This window comes from Sinocyclocheilus rhinocerous, unplaced genomic scaffold (genome assembly GCF_001515625.1).
Source record: "Sinocyclocheilus rhinocerous isolate Xijiao unplaced genomic scaffold, SAMN03320098_v1.1 scaffold742, whole genome shotgun sequence".
NCBI lineage: Eukaryota > Metazoa > Chordata > Actinopteri > Cypriniformes > Cyprinidae > Sinocyclocheilus > Sinocyclocheilus rhinocerous.
In genome coordinates, this window is record NW_015641116.1 from 853,627 (window position 1) to 873,994 (window position 20,368).

At 37.2% G+C, this 20,368-nt stretch overlaps 1 protein-coding gene across 2 annotated transcripts in view; it reads left to right on the top strand.

The window, feature by feature from the left end:
• The window catches only part of LOC107754680 (cGMP-inhibited 3',5'-cyclic phosphodiesterase B-like), a 54,600-nt gene that overhangs the window by 27,410 nt on the left and 6,822 nt on the right, over positions 1-20,368 (top strand). For both annotated transcript variants that reach the window (XM_016571226.1, XM_016571228.1), the window contains exons 2-13: positions 10,089-10,139; positions 11,680-11,928; positions 13,075-13,211; positions 13,686-13,792; positions 14,400-14,619; positions 14,712-14,806; positions 14,914-15,077; positions 15,624-15,758; positions 16,129-16,240; positions 16,409-16,522; positions 17,994-18,193; positions 18,442-18,645. In XM_016571226.1, coding sequence (XP_016426712.1) covers positions 10,089-10,139; positions 11,680-11,928; positions 13,075-13,211; positions 13,686-13,792; positions 14,400-14,619; positions 14,712-14,806; positions 14,914-15,077; positions 15,624-15,758; positions 16,129-16,240; positions 16,409-16,522; positions 17,994-18,193; positions 18,442-18,645 — 1,788 coding nt within the window. The remainder of the gene's footprint in view (positions 1-10,088; positions 10,140-11,679; positions 11,929-13,074; positions 13,212-13,685; positions 13,793-14,399; positions 14,620-14,711; positions 14,807-14,913; positions 15,078-15,623; positions 15,759-16,128; positions 16,241-16,408; positions 16,523-17,993; positions 18,194-18,441; positions 18,646-20,368) is intronic.

A 20,368-nucleotide genomic window follows, 5' to 3' on the forward strand; every position in this document is an offset into this window, starting at 1 on the left:
ATATGCTTTATACAGAGGCAAGAGGAAAAGAAAAAATACCATCGAAAGACAGTAAGTTCCCCTCAGACATACATTCATATAAACTCCTACCCCAAACTGAATCGCGATTTGTTTAGCATCTCAACCGATTTGAATCGTCACATATTTAAATCGATTTTCAACCGGCTCGCGGTTAATCGTTACATCCCTACTGTATTCCCTGCTCTCCTAGTCACAATTCAGATAGCAAGATTTTCATTTCAGCCCTAAAAAAAGAGCAGTCACTTTGGAGCTCTTTGCTCTTAGCTGTGCCAAGACAGCGGAGGGGCAACGTGGTGCGGTGCAGCCAGCCAGCTGTGCGCAGAGGCAGAGCGAAAGAGAGGGCAGCCAAACTCCAGGGCTGCCCTGATGACCCCGTAAAGTCTCCCCACCTGTTCATGGCACCCGCTCTAGTGTGACTGGGATCTGGTTGGTATGCGAGGGGGGTATGATAGCGACTTTTGTGGCTGCTGGCTGGCGATTAGCATTTGACTGTTATGACACTTTTCCATTTTGCTTTTCAAGAGTTCTGCTCATATTATATGTATAATGCAGGGAACAAAACTGTGTGTGTGTATATACAGTATATATCAGGACTCCAGACTGCGACCATTTTTTCTGCCTGTGCGACTAAATTTTGTGTGCAGTCGCACTGGCGCGACCACCGCATTGCTCAACTCATAAAAGCGCTGATATTTCTGTTGCATAAGTGAAACATAAAAGGGCAAACGAAACTGAAAGCATAACGAAACCGCGCTACTCGTTTGAACTGCACAGCGCTTCGAGTGTAGAGCCTGGTTTATACTAGCCACATCAGCAGGAGCGCGAAGGTGCGCGCAGCAAAAAGGACGTGAAAATTGAGGAAACGATGGATGGTTTTCATGCTAAAGTAAAGCAAAAGACTGCTGCTTAAACCAGAGAAGGTGAACATGTTGGTATTCTTGTGGGGAAAAACATGCAAGCACCATCACCGACAGCAAGTTTAGTTTTACTTTTTACTTTTGAAAAGCTTGTTATCTTTTGCTGTTTACCTCACATTATGCTATGGAGGCTCTCTTTTATTTTATTTTTTTATTTGATTCCTCAGTGTTTGCTAAACGTTCTGTAATTTATTAGTCTGTATATAATACAGCATGTGGTGTAGCTATGCCATGCCTCATGTTATTCATTTTTGTTAAACGTTGTAAGCTAGTTTGTCATTGTATCTTACGGTTTTATTGTTGTTGTGCTTTTTAATTAAGAATATTAAAAATAATTTTTTTAGTCTTAAAAAGTGAAAGGTGTGTAGATGTAAGCAAAACAGACAATTATCTTTTCTTGTAAAACGTGACGACAAGATCACGAATTCGAAAGTGAAAGCACCCCAAGCCCGGCTTATAACACAGCAAAAGAGGAACTCCCATTCACAAAATTCAAATAACATATAATACTGATGAAAAATGAATGTTAACCACTTTCGTTTCCATACAACTATAAACTATGATAAAAGCATGCATTGATTAATCCAATGTTGTAGTGCAAAAATAAATAAATAAATAAAATATTGCGACCAAATCGGAGAAAGTTAGTCGCAAAAGAGCGACCAGTGGGAAGAATGAGTCTGGAGCCCTGATATATGTGTATAATACTTTCACTCAGCAATGACACAATCATTTGATCAAAAGTGACTGTTATAAAGACTGTTGTTACAACCTTTTTTCTATTTCAAATAAATGATGTTCTTTTGAACTTTATTCATCAAAGAATCCTGAAAAAAAGTATCACAGTTTCCACAAAAATATTAAGCAGTACAACTTTTCAACGTTGATAAGAAGAAGAAATGTTTATTGAGCAGCAAATCAGCATATTAGAATGATTTCTGAAGGATCATGTGACACTGAAGACTGGAGTAATGATTGCAGAAAAAAATTAAGCTTTGCCATCACAAGAATAAATTACATTTTAAAATACATTTAAAATAGAAAACAGTTATTTTTGTTTCACAATGTTACTGTTTTTAGTCTAATTTTGATCAAGTACAGCCTTGGTGAGCTTAAGAGACTTTTTCAAAAACATACAATCTTACCCCAAACCTCTGACCAGTAGTGTATAGAAAGTAACTATAGTTGTTAAAATTTTTGTTTATTTATTTTTTGGCAACATGTTCGGAACCCCACAATCAGTATTGTTTTTAAGATTCTGTGTCAAAAGGCAAAATATTCCTTTTGAAAAACAGTCCTTTCTAACGTTTGTTTTCAAATATATAGTTTTGCACATCCACAGGACAGGATTACCTTCCTCCTAGCGAATCAGATACCCTGGCTGACCACTGAATAACCCCACCTCCACAGCCCCCCTACAGTAATACCAAAACAAATGCCGATGGCTAAAGCAGATGCTAGTAAGCTCAGACTGAGACTAAGACAACAACACACAATAAACTAGAACACGTCTTAGAGCTGCGTTCCAGACCCAAATCAGATTAGTTCTTGTTATGTTTAGATTGTCATGTTTTGCAAAAAGAGACAATGAGCCATTTTGAAGACCATTGCCTTTACTGTAGAGAGAAGAAAAGCCATCAAAATCATCATGACGCCATTGTGGGGAAATGCTTTCAAACCCTCCCTTTGGAATGACTCTCCATTATCACCCCATAACCAGTTTTAATCATTTATAAAAGTGCAAATGATGCATCAACCCATTTACAGCATCTTTGTTTTAGAGCACCTTATAATGACTTGCATCATTTCCTGGAAGACTGTAATCACACAATCACCATCAAAGCTTTTCGGCCAAGTGGAACATTGGAAGCTTGTAGCCGGTTTGTTCTGAAGGATCATGTGACACTGAAGACTGGAGTAATGATTGCAGAAAAAAATTAAGCTTTGCCATCACAAGAATAAATTACATTTTAAAATACATTTAAAATAGAAAACAGTTATTTTTGTTTCACAATGTTACTGTTTTTAGTCTAATTTTGATCAAGTACAGCCTTGGTGAGCTTAAGAGACTTTTTCAAAAACATACAATCTTACCCCAAACCTCTGACCAGTAGTGTATAGAAAGTAACTATAGTTGTTAAAATTTTTGTTTATTTATTTTTTGGCAACATGTTCGGAACCCCACAATCAGTATTGTTTTTAAGATTCTGTGTCAAAAGGCAAAATATTCCTTTTGAAAAACAGTCCTTTCTAACGTTTGTTTTCAAATATATAGTTTTGCACATCCACAGGACAGGATTACCTTCCTCCTAGCGAATCAGATACCCTGGCTGACCACTGAATAACCCCACCTCCACAGCCCCCCTACAGTAATACCAAAACAAATGCCGATGGCTAAAGCAGATGCTAGTAAGCTCAGACTGAGACTAAGACAACAACACACAATAAACTAGAACACGTCTTAGAGCTGCGTTCCAGACCCAAATCAGATTAGTTCTTGTTATGTTTAGATTGTCATGTTTTGCAAAAAGAGACAATGAGCCATTTTGAAGACCATTGCCTTTACTGTAGAGAGAAGAAAAGCCATCAAAATCATCATGACGCCATTGTGGGGAAATGCTTTCAAACCCTCCCTTTGGAATGACTCTCCATTATCACCCCATAACCAGTTTTAATCATTTATAAAAGTGCAAATGATGCATCAACCCATTTACAGCATCTTTGTTTTAGAGCACCTTATAATGACTTGCATCATTTCCTGGAAGACTGTAATCACACAATCACCATCAAAGCTTTTCGGCCAAGTGGAACATTGGAAGCTTGTAGCCGGTTTGGTCTGTATCTGTAACTACCTTCAGTAGTTTGGAGAGAAGTGATGCTTCCATGTGAAAAGCACAGGATGGCGCGGTATCTCCTCATTCCCCTCCGCAAAGGGAATGTTCCACAGGCCTGCCAGCTGATCTTGACAACATAACCCTCTTCCACAGTCTCTCTCCTGTCCGTCAGAGTCCTGACACCAGCCACTGCGAGCCAGACATAATCACTGCTCAGCATGAAGTCACTGACTGCTTTCCAGAAGACGGCATAACTCTGTAATGACCATGACTGTGAGCCATTAAGGGTGGGTTGTACCCAAGTTCAAGTACCAAAGCATTGCTATTGGAGATGCTTGGGTAAATATCAGTCAGATAATTATGTTTGGCACCAAAAAGGTTGCTGTACACATGGATTAATGAATTAATAGGGTGTGAGATGCTTTTTCACTAGTTCCTTTTTTAAGTGGAAGCACTCTTGATTTTGTGGTGTTGCTTGATGAGAAATCAGAATTGATTCAAATGTATTCTTCAACGTGTGATTTCATGCACTGTTTTCCCGGAGAACATGAAATGTGTGCAATTCAGATCAATGAGGCCGAAAAGTCATAATGTTCTATGTGAAATGCGATCGTCTCTAGGGGTCAGATGAGACTTGAGAAATGGCATTGACCTTGTCTTTGTGAGACTGGCTGGAGTTGACTGCAGAGTAGCCAGGACTTTCCCACACAGAAAAGCTGAGCCGTGAGGGGCGTTAGCCTGCACTGACGTCAGCTCTCTGACACCCACAGGAACACAAACTGGGACACATTTGTCTCTGTACACACACACTTTTGCTACATCCATGATAGGGCTATTTGAAATCACCACATTTTGTAGGCTTAAACCAGATACCTCATTATTTTGTACATACGGACATCATCCTTTTGTACATGGTATATTAGTCCTGGCATTTTTATTACTTCATTTTGAAGCTTTCATCTACATACTAACTCAGTGTTTTTTTTGTTTTTGTTTTTTGGTGAACCACCTATGCTAAAATATTTACTTGGATCTATGTTTGTTGTATTTTGGTGAATATACTCTGCCATTCAAAAGTTTGGGATTGAATTTGTTTTTATTGTTTTTGAAGTCTCTTATGCTCACCAAGGCTACAAAAATCCTTAAAATCAAAAAGACAGTAAAACAGTAATATTTTGAAATATTATTACAATTTAAAATAACTGTTTCTATTTTAATACATTTTATTCTAATTTATTCCAGTGATAACGAAGCTGATTTTTTTCATTACCTCAGTATTCAGTGATTCACATGATCCTTCAGAAAACATTCTAATATGCTAATTTGGTGCTTGAGAAATATTTCTTTTCTACAGTATTTATTAATCTTAAATGTCAATATTTACATACTAATATATTTTTATTATATTAAAGTTGTATAAAGCAACATTAGTTGATGTATTACTAACTAACGTGAAATAAAAAAAATATTTATAACATATTAACCTAAATTAATAAATGAAAAAGAAAAAAAGGAGGAAAAAAAAGTAACAGTATATATAGAAAATATACACTAGTAATGTTATATGTGTCATATAGTAATAGTATATATACACTTAACATTTAAAAGTTTGGAGTCTGTAAGATTGTTTTTTTTTTTTTTTTGAAGAAAAAAAATAAAGAATAATAATACTTTCATTCATCAAGGATGCATTAACGTGATCAAAAAGACTTTTGTATTGTAATAAAATCTGTCAAATAAATTCTGTTCTTTTGAATGTTCTATTCAAAGAACGTATCACAGTTTTCACAAAAATCAGCAGCACATCTGTTTTCAGCATTGTAATAATGCAAAAATATAGTTAATTGTTAGTTTATGTTGCACTATTGCATTACACAATGTTAATGTATAGAAGCCTATAGTAATGTGTTACGGGAAAAAGCTTTCAAAGTCACCCGTACATGGTATCAATAAATACATGCTTGTCATTTCCCGTGTTGCATATCAGGCCATATTTTCATTGTCTTTAATCTCAGACCATGCAGCATTTGCTTATAACAAACTTCACCAAACTGTTTGCTGTGTTTTTAATCAAATAAGACAGGTTTCTCATTTTCATAAAATCATGCCGTGTCTCTAACCCTGTCTCTCTGCATGTAAAGTGATCTGTGTTCATCAGCGGTTGGTTTGTTGTTCTGGTTCACTGGCTGGTCTGTTGTGTGTTGATGAAGCTCTTGACTGGCTCATCTGACTGGCTTGACTGGTGTAGTGCTGTGGCTTTTATGATGCTGTTTTTGTTTGGCCAGCCCTGGTTGGCCTCTTGGTTTCGGATGGTGTGCAGTTATTTAGCCACTCGACTGACATTCTCTCAAACACACAATGCTCTTATACTCTCCATCTCACACTGATGCTCTCGTAGTGACAATTTAGTAGCGGAAGTTCCATTTTTTCAGTGTTGTTGTTGACGACTCATTTTTATTTCATCTCATTGTCAGCACAGTTCCCACATGTCATTTGTGCTAGCATTAGGTTTACGCAAAGCATGATGTCTTTGACCTTATGTAGGCGAATGCCTGCAGACTAGTCTACTTTTGAGTGTTTTAACTGTTTCGGTACTTTGTAATGCAAATACTGTATGACACATTTTTCCCACAATGCAGGTTTTCTGTCCTTAAAAGAACAAGGCTCTGTTTTTGCCTGTGGGTCAGATTAAGGGAGTGTATTTCTACACATGTACATGTATGGGTGTTTTACCTACTGTTTTTTTGCTTGTATTTTAATCAGAAAAAAATTGTCAGTGAGTCCTGAGATTATATATTTTTTTCTGTCTAAATCGGTTTATATAAAAATGGATTAAATGCAGTTTGTCAGTACAATTTTTGTTTTTAGAGAAATGAATCATTTTATTCAGCAAGATGCAAGTGTCAGCAAAGACTTTTTACATTTGTTAAAAAAAATTCTATTTTAAATAAAATTCTGTTCTTTTGAACTTTTTATTTGTCAAGGAATCCTGAAAAATATATCACAGTTTCCACAAAAATATTTGTTTTCAACATTAATAATAAAGGTTTCTTGAGCACCAAATCAGCATATTACAATGAAATATCATGTTACACTGAAGACTGGAGTAATGACTGCTGAAAATTTAGCTTTGCCATCACAAGAATCTGGAAACTACAACATTTTAAAATATATTAAAATAGAAAACAGTTATATTCAATTATAATAATATTTCACAGTATTACTGTTTTTATATATATATATACTTTTTATCAAATAAATGCATCTTTGGTGAGCGTAAAAGAGGCTTCTTTCAAAGACATTTTAGGTAACATTTTAGATTTGATCTTTTGATTTATATCAAGGCTATCAAATGGTGCAACTCTAGTAAGACGTCTCAATATTCATGAGATTCGTAAATTCATTGTATTTGTAAAAATACTTTTTTTTTTTTTTTTTACTTTATTTAATATTTGACACTTTTTTGAAAATAGTGATTGAGATTGCACACTCGCATGGAGTCAAGGTAAGACAATACGCTTAAACTTTTTACAGGTGTTTACACCTGGTAGTTACATGAATCTTAAGTGCGTCTCCTGTGACCACTTGTGATCGGATTTCAAGGGGAGAGTCTCTGATTTCATGACTACATACATCACTGACTACGTCAGAGTGTACAAGGAAAGTCTGCATAGTGTTACTCTCAAATGAAAAAGTGAAAGAGATTATGTTGTTAGTGGAATTGTCTTTTTTTAAAAAACTTTACCTCAGCTGTGCATCTCAACATCAGTCAATTTATCTAAAATATTTTTGAAAGAAGACTCTTATACTCACCAAGGCGGCATTTACTAGATCTAAAATACAGTAAAAACAGTAACATTGTGAAATATTATTACAATTTAAACTATTTTGTGATTTAATATTAATACATTTTAAAAATGTAATCATTTCTGTGATGGCAATGCAGAATTTCCAGCATCATTACTCCAGTCTTCACTGTCACATGATCCTTCAGAAATCATTCTAATATGCTGATTTGCTTATAAAAAGTACAGTATTATTATGAATGTTGAAAACCGGTTGTGCTGTTTATTTTTTATTTTTTTGTAGAAACCATGATACTTTTTTTTCAAGATTCTTTGATGAAGAGAAAGTATAAAAGAGAATTTATTTGAAATAGAATTTCTTTTGTAACAATTTCAAATTCTTTACTGTCACTTTTGATCAATGTAACCCACACCTCACTAAAATCTTAAAAACCTCAAACTTTTGAATGGTAACATTCCAGAACAGTTCAACCCAAATATTCCGATGTGTCCAGCGCATTTTATGGAGGACTGTTTACCAGGCGTACCAGAGTCAAAATATTGTAACACATTCAAGGAAGCCGATTTTATGAAACTGACCCACCTTTATTTTTTTCTTAATCTCTGTCCCATCTGTGAAGTTTACTAGCTCAACAGACTGTAAAGAACAAAAGTAGAGAGATTTGCTCTGTGTAACATTCAGAGGGGGCGAGACTCGAGTCTGTGTTCATCTACAGATGTAGCTCAATGCCACATGCTTGATTTAATGGGAACGAATGTGACCAGTCTGATGTTAAGTGGTCATTCTCACCCACAAAACCTTCCCTGTGAATGAGAGAGAAAGCATCAGACACCTTTCTCTGACACATTTCTCCTCTGTCTGTCTCCCGCCATCCTGGTTGCAATGACGTTTTGTACTATTGTTTGCTGGCCTCTCTCAGGTTGCCATGGCAGTGCTTATTTGCCATACTAAATGTTTGATGGCGTTAAGATGCTGACAGCAAACAGTGATCATCTCTGTCTGATCAGTAAAACATCTGATTTGAGAGCAAGAGGCCACTGTGTCTGCATCATAATCAGATCCCATTCCAGACATGGAATTAAGTCATTTGAACTCAAATGAGTCTTTTTTTGTGTCTTGGGGTGGTTTAATGTTTGTGTAATTTTTTTTTTGATTCAGGTTAAACAGGTGAGTGTGTTTCCATCAACTGCATCTGTTGCTCTCTGAGCCTGTGTGTTGAATGAGTAAGAGTCTGTGGTCATGTCTTTTGGACAGCTCTGATTGCCTGAGAGTGCTGCTGGTTTTAAAGATCAGAGCTGCTGGAAGTGACACATGACACCGCCAGCACAGGTGCAGGGGACTTCTGCTTTGTCTGTTGTGTGGAGAAACCAGGCTCTTCTCGTGCATATCACCAGTACTCCCCCATGTGGTCTAACACTACACTGCTATTCAGCTACAGTGACTTTATGAGTTTAACATGGCGACCGCTTACATATGAGCCGTTGTTGGCCGAGAACTCTCACAAACTTTGCTTGTCTGATTTTTTAGAACTGCGACATGCCACTGTTTTGAAAATGATGTTGAACTCTTCTTAATTTGTGTTTGCTTTGTTGCTAAATTCATTTATGCCAGTGTTCCCTAAAAAAAGTTTTCCACATCCCTGAAAGAAAAGATTTTATCCCCCTTTTTTGTTGTGAACAGAACAGACTTTGTGCAAAAATAAATAAATAAAAAAATAGCTTGTTGTTATAAAATCCTTAATTTTAAACAACATTTTTCTAATACTTATAAAAGCATACATGTTGTCTTCTAATTAATATGAGGCCATAAAACTGCATGGAATATTTGTCCTTTTAACAAATGAATTTGTCACTTTGTAGGACTGTAGAATTGTGCTGCAAAAATATAAGAAAAATGGCCAGAAACGTATTTAATTATTCGTTATAACGCCTAAAATCTATACTTTTTGTTTTGTTGCTAAACGTATTGATTGTGACTTGTGCAAGTTTGTTTTGATGTTTGGGCCTAATGGATTAGTTACATTTTCAAATAAAGAGTTTTAATCTACAAGACCATTCGATCATGTTTTTAATATATTTAGACAACTTGTTTTTCAATTTAACTGTAAAAGTTGCTTTGCTACTCCATGATACCAGAAAACAGACACAGTCTGGTGATAGTGTTGTGGGACTTGGCTTCTGTTGGGTGACTTTCCTCTGAGCCTCTGAGACAGATAACGTGGAAATGCAGTCAAATTACGTAGTTTGGCTAGATAAGATCTGCGAGCGCTATTGTTGACGTCTCATTGTGGTTACAGTGGTTTTCTTTTCTTTTTTTTACCCTGGCAAGCACCAGAAAGTTTTTCGTTCAGCAGCTTTCAGCACACAAGAAGCATTGCTCAGGTGTTGACAAAACGTTCACTAACACATCAAATGGTTGTTCAAACCAATACCTAGAAATGTGTTTATTTTTACATGGGTATGGTTACATGGCAGTCGTGAATGAAATGTGCTTTGTTTTGTGTCCTTAGATGATCCTGTGGGACTGGGACCTGAAACAATGGTACAAGCCACAATATCAGGTCAGTTCTACTCCTGTTTAGCTTTTCAACACTTGAGTATTTCATCAGCACTATTTATATAAGGTTTATTAGGTAAGAGTAGTCCCATGACATTCTGGCTCAACTAGCCAATATCCAGGCCACTCAAGTACGTTTGTTTTTAATTCACTTTTTATGAACCTTTGTGATGTTCTTCCATTGGTAACACTTTACAATAAGGTTCATTAGTTAACATTAGTTAACTACTTTATTTAACATGAACTAAGAATGAACAATACTTCTACAGCATTTATTAATCTTAGCTAATGTTAATTTCAGCATTTACAAAAGTTGTGCTTGATAACATTAGTTAATGCACCTAATGGAACCTTATTGTAAAGTGTTACCCTTCTATTTATAAACGAATGTATAAAATGGAAATAATTTAATAAAATGTATTTAAAAATTATTGGTATAATGAATTTTTAATGTGATTTTCCTTTTTATAGTAATCATTCATTCAGAATGTCTGGTTCTAAATGTTAAATACATTTATGTTTTATAAATACTGTATGATCATATATTATATTATATTATTATATTAGTTGTGTGAGTTTTATTTTATAATGCTTTATATACAGCCCAGAATAAGAGAGTAATCTTTGTAGTCCTTTACATATAGACCAGCATCTCCTCTCACTTTCTTTACGTCTGAATGAGCCTCATATCGTCCATCTGAGGACAGTTTGTAGCCTGTTAGCATGCTGAGTCCTGTAGCCCCTCCATCTGCCTGCTGCTCATTACTGCGGCTGACCTGCAAGTGGATAACCCTCATCCTGGCTCACATAAAGCTTGCCAAATGACGTCAAAGCCTGGAGGAAGTGCTCGCTGTGCACTTTTACCACACACATGTGTGAGCATGCACACACGCAGGTTGCAGCAGTGCTGCCACTCTACTTTATTACTTTCATCAGAACCACCACCCCCCCCCTTCAAAACAATTCTGTAGGTCTGAATTAAATACAATCAATAAAATGAGCGCAGCATGTGCACACAAGGCTGAAGATGGATTAAGACTAGCTGAGTTTATTATATATACCCAGAGTTCTTCCTGTAATATCATTATGAACGGTTCCTTTTTTCCGCTGAGTGGATATAATCAAAAACGGTCTCTGCTACTTGGCTGGAATTATCAAATGGATGGCTCCGAGAATGAGTCATTCTTTGCTACAGTTACTACTGGCACAAGTCTGGAGCAGTGGGATGGCATGCTGTAGCGTTCCTGTAGCTCAATCATTGTAACAACGCCAAAGTCATAGATTTGATTCCCAGGGAATGCATTAACTGATAAAATGTGTAGCTTTAATGCAATGTAAGTCACTTTGGGTAAAAGTGTCTGCCAAAATGCAAATGTAAAGGTAAATGTTTAAAATCCTGCTGTATTTCTAAATGACCACAAGGAGGCAGTAGATGTCCCCAAAACAGATATGTACAGAGTAAATCTCTGCTTCTTTATGCAGCAATTTCCTGATTTTGCAATGCATTCTATGGATGTTGTAATATGTACTTTTTGTGTACTTAGGGTGCAGTGAGTGGGAGCGGCGTGGATCTCTCTGTGATAAACGAGGCCAGGAACCTGGTCTCAGACCTGCTGATGGACCTGTCTCTCTCACCCCACGTCCTCTCCTCACTGCGCAGTGTCAGCAGCCTCATGGGAGCTTTCTCTGGGTCCTGCCGGCCCCGGGTCAACCCCTTCACCCCCTTCCCCGGTTTCTACACCTGCGCTGAGATAGAAGACCCCTCAGAGAGAGGAGAGAGAAAGACGCTGAAGGTAGGTGAGCAGCAGTGTTGGGGATCCTTGCTGAGCTACAAGTCACTCATAATTTGAAGTAGTGTAACTGCAGTCAAGCTACACTTTTGAAAAAGTAGTTCGCTACACACAAGCTACTAACAAAAAGTAGCTCTGCTATATTGTTGTTGCTCAAGGGCCAATAGTTATATATTTAGGTATAAACATATCCAGTGATTATAATTAATAATTATAATAATTTTAGAATTTAAGGTATTTTTCTGTGCACTGCTATTAAAATTATGGCCAGTGCTGGTAAGCTGATAATTATATACATGTTATGGCTGATTACTGATGAAAAAAGTATATTCTGTGCTATTTTGTCTACTTTTTAGTATTTATAAATACTAAAAAGTAAAATCGGTGGTTTTAAATGCTTAAAGTGAATTTAGGCATCACAGTATTATAATGTACAGTCGGATATTTATTATGACATTTGCACTTAACAGTGTTACAGTGTTATTGCACTTAAAAGTTAAATACTCTAATAATATGGGAAATGTGGCACAATTAAATTTCCAGTATGAGCCATTGTATATCCAATATAGACAATACCAATAAATGAAAAAAAAAAAAAATCTAATATCAGTTGATAATAACTGATACAAACATACACTATCATTCAAAAGTTTTGAATCAGTAAGTTTTTTATTTTTTCTATGAAATAATAATAATAATATTTTTTTTTCCAGAAAGAACACTGTACATTTGTCAAAAGTCACATTTATAATACAAATAAATTTCCATTCTATTCTTCAAAGAATCCTGATAAAAAAGTATATCCCAGATTCCACAAAAATATTAAGCAGGAACTGTTTTTAACATTGATGATAGAAAAAAAATTTGGGCATTAAATCAAATTGAAGAACTTGACTGTTTCACTAACCGTCCAAATGGAACGCTTTACTAGAATGAATAATACTTTTTAATATTACAAATGAGAGAGAGAGAGAGAGAGAAAAGGGTGAGAAGGCAGTTTAGGAGAGTGTTTTAAAATATTGCCTCAACTTGGGTCTAAGTGAGTAATACAGTGAGAAATTATGATCTCCAGAGGTATTGTCCCTGTAACTGGTGCACTTTAAGTCATCCTGCTTATTGAGTACTTCCTAAATGACCTTGTACTTTCAGGGTCTGAGCAGCAGGAACAGTCTCCCTACCCCTCAGCTGAGGCGCAGTTCAGCCTCTTCCTCTCTGCCCCCACTGGAGTCTGCCTCCTCACGCTGGGAACGCACCAATGGAAAGAGATCTCACTCTGAGCTCAGCAGGTCAGACCTCTCAAACTGTCTCGCGACTACACTCTTACACTTTAGTGCACTCTCTGTACTCCTCTGAGGCAGGCAAGGACAGGGACACGGGTGCATTTGTATCTGTGGATTGGTAGTCGTCACCAAGTATGGTGTATAATATGACCAAATAGTTGAGGTTTTAGTGGGACACTGCTTTTTGTAATTTTACTGTTTGCCATCAAGGTGGCAGTGTTAAAAAGAGATCTGTCAGAGGCTGGTTTGAGAATCCCTAAAGAAACATCATCTAATGCAAATTTGACTTATGACTAGGCTCACATGGAATTGCTGAATGGGAACATTAGTCATTCATAAAATGCTCCATAGCCCTTTCCATTTTTATTAAATGTTTTGATTTATCAAGTCATTTTAATATGCTTTCAGCTATCAATGAAATTGTAGTCATGTCAGCTATAAGACATTTAGTCATTTTTTTTAATTTTTTTAACCCTACAGCCAGAGTTGTGTTTCTAATGGGCCCAACAGCAACTTGCTGACTATTCCTAAACAGAGATCCTCCTCCGTCACCCTCTCCTACAGCCACACTCTACCCAGAAGACCAGGTCTGCACCCATCAAGAGTGAAATAACTTTCCTTGCATATAATATTTTGTAAAAGTTATGAGATTAGTCAGACTGATTTACATGTCATAATTGTGGAGGTGGCATTACATCAACAGCTGAGAAACAGTTGAGAAATGTCCTTCATGTTTTTTGTCCATACAATGGAAATCAGTGGTCACTGATCTTGACACACAACATGAGGGTCTGAAGGGGTCCTTTCTGGTTGTTTTCTTGTTGCATGACAACGAAATGGTCACCCGTACAGTACGTTGACTACACCACACTTATTTAACTGGACAGACAAGCAATAATATTTGGTTTATGCCAACATTTCTATTTCTGGAATTTCAGTATTTTAATACTGACCTTTACAGACCTTTAGCAGTCTCTGTACAATTACACCACCTTGACTTAAAACCCACAGAAATTAAATCATAGCAGGAATGTATCTGATTCTTACTGTATGAATTACTTCTTCTTTTTTTTTGGGATGAATGAATAAATGCTTTTTTTATATAAATATACTTTTATTTTTATTTAGTTTAATTTACAAGATTACAATGTAGATAAAGGATAAATGAATAAATATTGATTTTCATGTCTATAGGTGCTTCTCCCAGCCTAAGTCCTGTCAGCTCCCCGAGTCACAGTCCCCCTGCTGCTCCCGGATTCTCTCTGGTCACACGCTCTCCAGTGGAGTTCCCCGACACCGCTGATTTCCTCACCAAGCCCAGCGTAAACCTGCACAAACCACTGGGCTACACGTTGAGCTCACCTGATTTCCAGCAACAGTATCGAGGTCCTGCCTCAGCCCCCTTGTGCACCAGGTACTGTAACTTCTAGAACCCTTCTCCTCTTCTCTCAATTAGGTTGTACCTTATGAAAGGTTGTTTCTTATTGTTTTTATTTCTTTTTGTAGTTGTGGCCGACAGATGCTGAAAGGTGTGGCCAGCATAGAGGTGGGTGAGGGCCATCACACAACAGCCAATGCAAAGATGCAAAGAACACGCTCAGGTAAAGTTAATAAGCTATGACACTAACCCCATTTATCACAACAGAGTCATTCCTGAGTATATCCTTTGGTTTATCACTCAAAATGATGCTTTTGCTCACTTTCTTAGCTGAAGGAGCAGAGTATGGTGGGGAAAACTTGATCCGAGAGGAGAGCTTGGAGGCAGAGTCTCAGGAGGAGAGGACTCCAGACACAGCGGGTGAAAAACTAAATAGCCAGCCTGAGGAAGAGGAACAGACCTCCAGTACAGAGCAGTCCTCATTGGATCCTGAGGTAGAGCACACACACTTTATCCCCGCATGGTTTCATTATATTAATGTCTAAAACATTGCCTCAGGAACTGAAATTGAGATCCAGTGTTGCTTGTGGATGAGTAATTTAAATTTATGAACTGCTGTTTCGCCTTAGAAAGCCCCGCAAGAGAAGAGCTTTTCTTTCACGTAACCTGAAATGGCCTCGCCTTGATTCCACTGCTCTCCTACTCCTTTTATGGGCCAATCTGGCAGTTGTTAAAGTGGCCAGCTGTTGAACAAGCCGAGTGGAGTTTAGAAGCAGAGTGCTTATTTGCATTCCTATGCTTTTGCATTATTGTGTGGTTGCTGGATTTATAGCTGTGGCTCTTGAGTGGATCTCTCTGCAAACCCTCAGTTTATTGTTCTGCCCAAAGGGGTCCACAGTAAGAGCGTGTGAGGACAACATAAATTTAGCTGACTTAGTAAAATGCTTTAGTTGTTATCTCTGGAAAAGATGCCAAGCATGACTTTTTCTGTCAAACTAAGCAAAACCTTCTGTCTGCTGACTGTGATTGATCACTGGCAGGGAGACGAGGAGCTCAGGTTGGACTCTATGCTGGTGGACCATGAAGCACTCATGGAAAAGATCAACACCTGGAACTTCCAGATCTTTGAGCTCATGGATATGACAGGAGGAAAGACTGGCAGTATTCTCAGCTATGTTAGTGCCTTGTACTAAGTATTAAGCCCAGTATTAAAAGATCCTGTTGCAGCGATTAAGCTAATAAAAGGGCTGAGTTTTGGGAATCAAATTCAGTAAAATAGAAAAATGTAATTGAGAGTTTTTTTATCACTTTGGTGTAAAGCATGGTTCTCTTTTAGCTAATGAAAACCTTTCCCATTTAGTTAAATCCAAGTAATTACACACTTTTATTGTCTGATCTGATGTGACTGGCATTTCATAGATTAAGCTGAATGTAATTCTAGTGGTCCTTCTGAGTAGTCTGTGCCAGTAAACATGAATCTGCAGGGACTAAATGGCTCACTGCTTGTCTTGTCTTAATGAAGTTCTGTTTGTTACATTCTCTCAGGTGGCGTACACTTTGTTCCAGGACACGGGTCTGTTAGAGATCTTCAAAATCCCTGTGCGGGAATTCATGACGTACTTTTGCGCTCTGGAAAACGGCTATCGTGATATCCCCTGTGAGAATAAAAAAATCTTTTTGAAGTTAAACTTGGAAACTGGGTTAGAATTGTTCCAGTATTTCTCAAATTGGACCACAGTGATGATTTGTGTCTTGTGAAGCTGAGAACGGTTAGAAAGAATTCCAGTGAAGCGTTAACTTGGTATTCTGTCTGTTCTCCCCTCAGATCACAACCGTGTCCATGCCACTGACGTCCTTCATGCAGTGTGGTATCTTACCACCCGGCCAATCCCAGGCTTTCAGCAGATCCATAATGAGCATGTCACGGGAAGTGATACAGGTACACCTGTACTCTCATGCTCCATTATAGTTTTGGCATCAAGAAACTTTGAGATCTGCAGGTGTTACTGAGGTGGGGTTTTGTGTAGTGGACTGGTAACTGAAGGTTGTAGGTTCAAATCCCACAATGGACGATTCATGGTCTACCATCATTGTGCCCTTGGATAAGGCACTGGATAAAACGGTAATATGAAGTACATGATGGGCAGATTCAGGTTAGAGCATCTATCCTCAGTCATGTCTATATCTCGCATACCTCCCATTCCATCGGAAATAAATTAGAGGCCATCGCCGCTGCCCGGTCTTCGGCGCAAATGCTGTCCGATATGAGATCCTCTTTTGCTATTGAGATCTGAGGTGGCTGCTGGCTCAGCATGTCTGAGGCTTATTTTAAGTCTGCTGATGGCCCTTGTAATTTCTCAAATGGAGTTCACTGTGAGTCACTCTGCTGCTGTTCCACGCAGCAGCCTCTGGCAGGCAGAGGTGTTGAATCACACTGAGACCAGTGACTTCACTATCTGGCTCAAGTACAGAGTTGCAAAATATGCAAAAATCTTGGGGAAAGAGATGGAGTATGGTTTCAGAATATTTGGTTTGCTGAAAAAACATTTTAATTGCACTTGTGGTGTTTGATTCTCTTATTTCATTAGTGACTTATTAAGGCCTATGTTTGAATTAACAGCGAAGAAAACATAAAACTTCTCTAAACATCTCTGAACAGATCTTCACATGAATATATATGTCTTTTTCATTTTTCATTTGCTGAACATTTTATATATTTATATAGATCATATTTACTTTTATAACAATTTCTAATTTCATCGAAATGTTTTTAGAGGATTATTATGAATTAAATATACTAAATAGGTTTCATACAGAAATGCTAAATTTTTCTGTGGTTGCAAATTGATTATTGTCTGATAGTAGAGATTTTTTTAATATCAGGTATATAAATTAGATATATTTGGCATTGTACATTCCCATTTCCCCTGATTTTTTATGTAGATTATTTTTGCTGTCATCTTAACTCGTGTAAAATTGATCTTTAAAAACACTAATAATTTAATAAAACTTTACTGTAACCTTAAGCAGAGCTCAAAATGAATTTCCATTACTGTATATTATAATGTTGTGATGTCTAAATTCACTTGTAGCATTTAAAGAAAATGCTTTAGTATTTCATTTTAAATTGATTTAAAAAAAAATCTACAAAATATCATTTTTAAATCGGCCATTTATCGGTTATTAGCCATAACATGAAAATTATTATCGCCTCATCTCTGTCACATGTGATTAGCCGATAATTTATACTGTGGACTGTTGGCTAATTCACTTTTTTTTTTAAAATAAAGCAAGCTCAGAAATTTGTCACCTAGGTGGTTATGAAAGACACTTTATTGATTTTGAAATGGAAAGGATGTGTAATAGTGTTTCACCACTGTTCATACATGGTCACTCTTTGTATTTATTAGATTCGGACAGTGGAATTTCCCCAGGCCGGGTGGCATATGCCACATCCAAAAGTTCCTCATTCTCGGATGACAGTTACGGCTGTCTGGCCTGGAATATCCCTGCGCTGGAACTCATGGCACTATATGTAGCAGCTGCTATGCATGACTATGATCACCCTGGTCGCACAAATGCCTTTCTCGTAGCCACTAACGCTCCTCAGGTAAGTGGTGAACAATGCCTAAAATTGTAGTTTAGAAGAACTTTTGAATTTGTACAATTTATTTGTTTCTGAATAGCTCATTAACAGTTTTGGCTATTGAACTAGTTTTCACACTGTTGTGTCAAGAAGTGAAACCAGCCCATATTTTATCAGAAGCATATGCTTTTGTAATCAGAGCACGGAACCTCTTGACTCGTGAACACCATGTTTCTCTCTTTTTTTTTTTCATCCTTCTTTCCCTCACACAGGCGGTGCTGTATAATGACCGTTCAGTTTTGGAGAACCACCATGCAGCCTCTGCCTGGAGCCTGTTTCTTTCCCAGCCGGAGTTCAACTTCCTATGCAGTTTGGACCACGTTGAGTTTAAGCGCTTTCGCTTCCTAGTCATCGAGGCCATTCTCGCAACAGACCTGAAGAAGCACTTTGACTTTCTAGCAGAGTTTAATTCCAAGGTCAGTAGTAGGGGTGCATTGATATGATATCAATAACCAATATCAATAATCAGTAACAAGCGCAATAGCTTGTTGTGGCTGATGCAATTGGACCAACTCTTAAAGGGTTAGTTCACCCAAAAATGAAAATTAGCTTTTGTTTTACTTACCCTCGAAGCATCCTAGGTGTATATGACTTTCTTCTTTCAGACGAATCCAGTCTGAGTTATATAAAAAATTGTCCTGGCTATTCCAAGCTCTATCATTGCAGTCAGCGGGTGTTGCAGTTGAACAGTCCACAAGTCGTCAAATAAAGCTCGCGCATTCATAATAAAACTGATAGTCAGCGGAAGTGAGAGAAAAGTGTTTATTACATTTGAAATATGGATATTTTACCTTACAAAAACTCATGGATTCGCTACAGGGGGCCTTTATTCATCCCCCGGAGCCGTCTGCGGCACGTTTTATTATGAATGCGCGAGCTTTATTTGACGACTTGTGGACTGTTCAACTGCAACACCCGCTGACTGCAATGATAGAGCTTGGAATAGCCAGGACAATTTTTTATATAACTCAGACTGGATTCGTCTGAAAGAAGAAAGTCATATACACCTAGGATGCTTCGAGGGTAAGTAAAACACAAGCGAATTTTCATTTTTGGGTGAACTAACCCTTTAACTACTGATTTGTAATTTGCTGATCAATTTCAGTTTTTTTCAATTATTGCAAATAATGTCAACCTCTAGTCAGCACCTAGCACCCATGTTGATCTAGGTTCGTTTAAATTTTTCAACTAGAGAAATCAACATGAAAACAAAAAAAACATTAAATCATTCTAGTATGTTGATTTGGTGCACCGTTATTATGAATTATTATTGGTGCTCAATTATTAATAATGGCTTTTATTATTATCAATGTTGAAAACAGTTTTTGGTCTTTAATATTTTGGTGGAAACAGTGATACATTTTTTCTCTCATTTGAAATAGAAATCTTTTATAACATTACAAAATGTCTCTACTGTCACTCCTTGCTGAGTTAAAAAAATTAAAGGGTTAGTTCACCCAAAAATGAAAATTAGCTTGTGTTTTACTTACCCTCGAAGCATCCTAGGTGTATATGACTTTCTTCTTTCAGACGAATCCAGTCAGAGTTATATAAAAAATTGTCGTGGCTATTCCAAGCTCTAAAATTGCAGTCAGCGGGTGTTGCAGTTGAACAGTCCACAAGTCGTCAAATAAACCAACATTTTTCTTTGCAAATCCTCGGTTTGTACTTCTAATTCGTGACCGGCATTTTGTCTTGTTCTCTCTCCGCATTCGTCACTAATCACGTAACGCCGACGTGCTGCGTCATCTGCCGGAACTGCTTCAGTGTATGACAGAAACCGGAAATGAGAGAAAAGTGTTTATTACATTTGAAATATGGATATTTTTCTTAAACTAACCCTTTAAATCTTAATATTAAGCAACGGAAACTTAACATTGATACCGGTAATAAGAAATTTTGGTAGCACTTTATTTTACAGTACGTGTACTTCCCTGGTACATACATGGCAAATATCTTGTACCTACAGGCAAAAGAGTGCTAACACAAGGTACTTACCTGAAGTGTATGAACATGGTAACAAATAAGAAACACGGCTGTACTTAACAGTCGTACATGCATGGTAATTATTATGTACATACAGACAAGTGTGGGTACTTACAGGTAGTGCCCGTACATGGTAACTAATTAGATACTTTA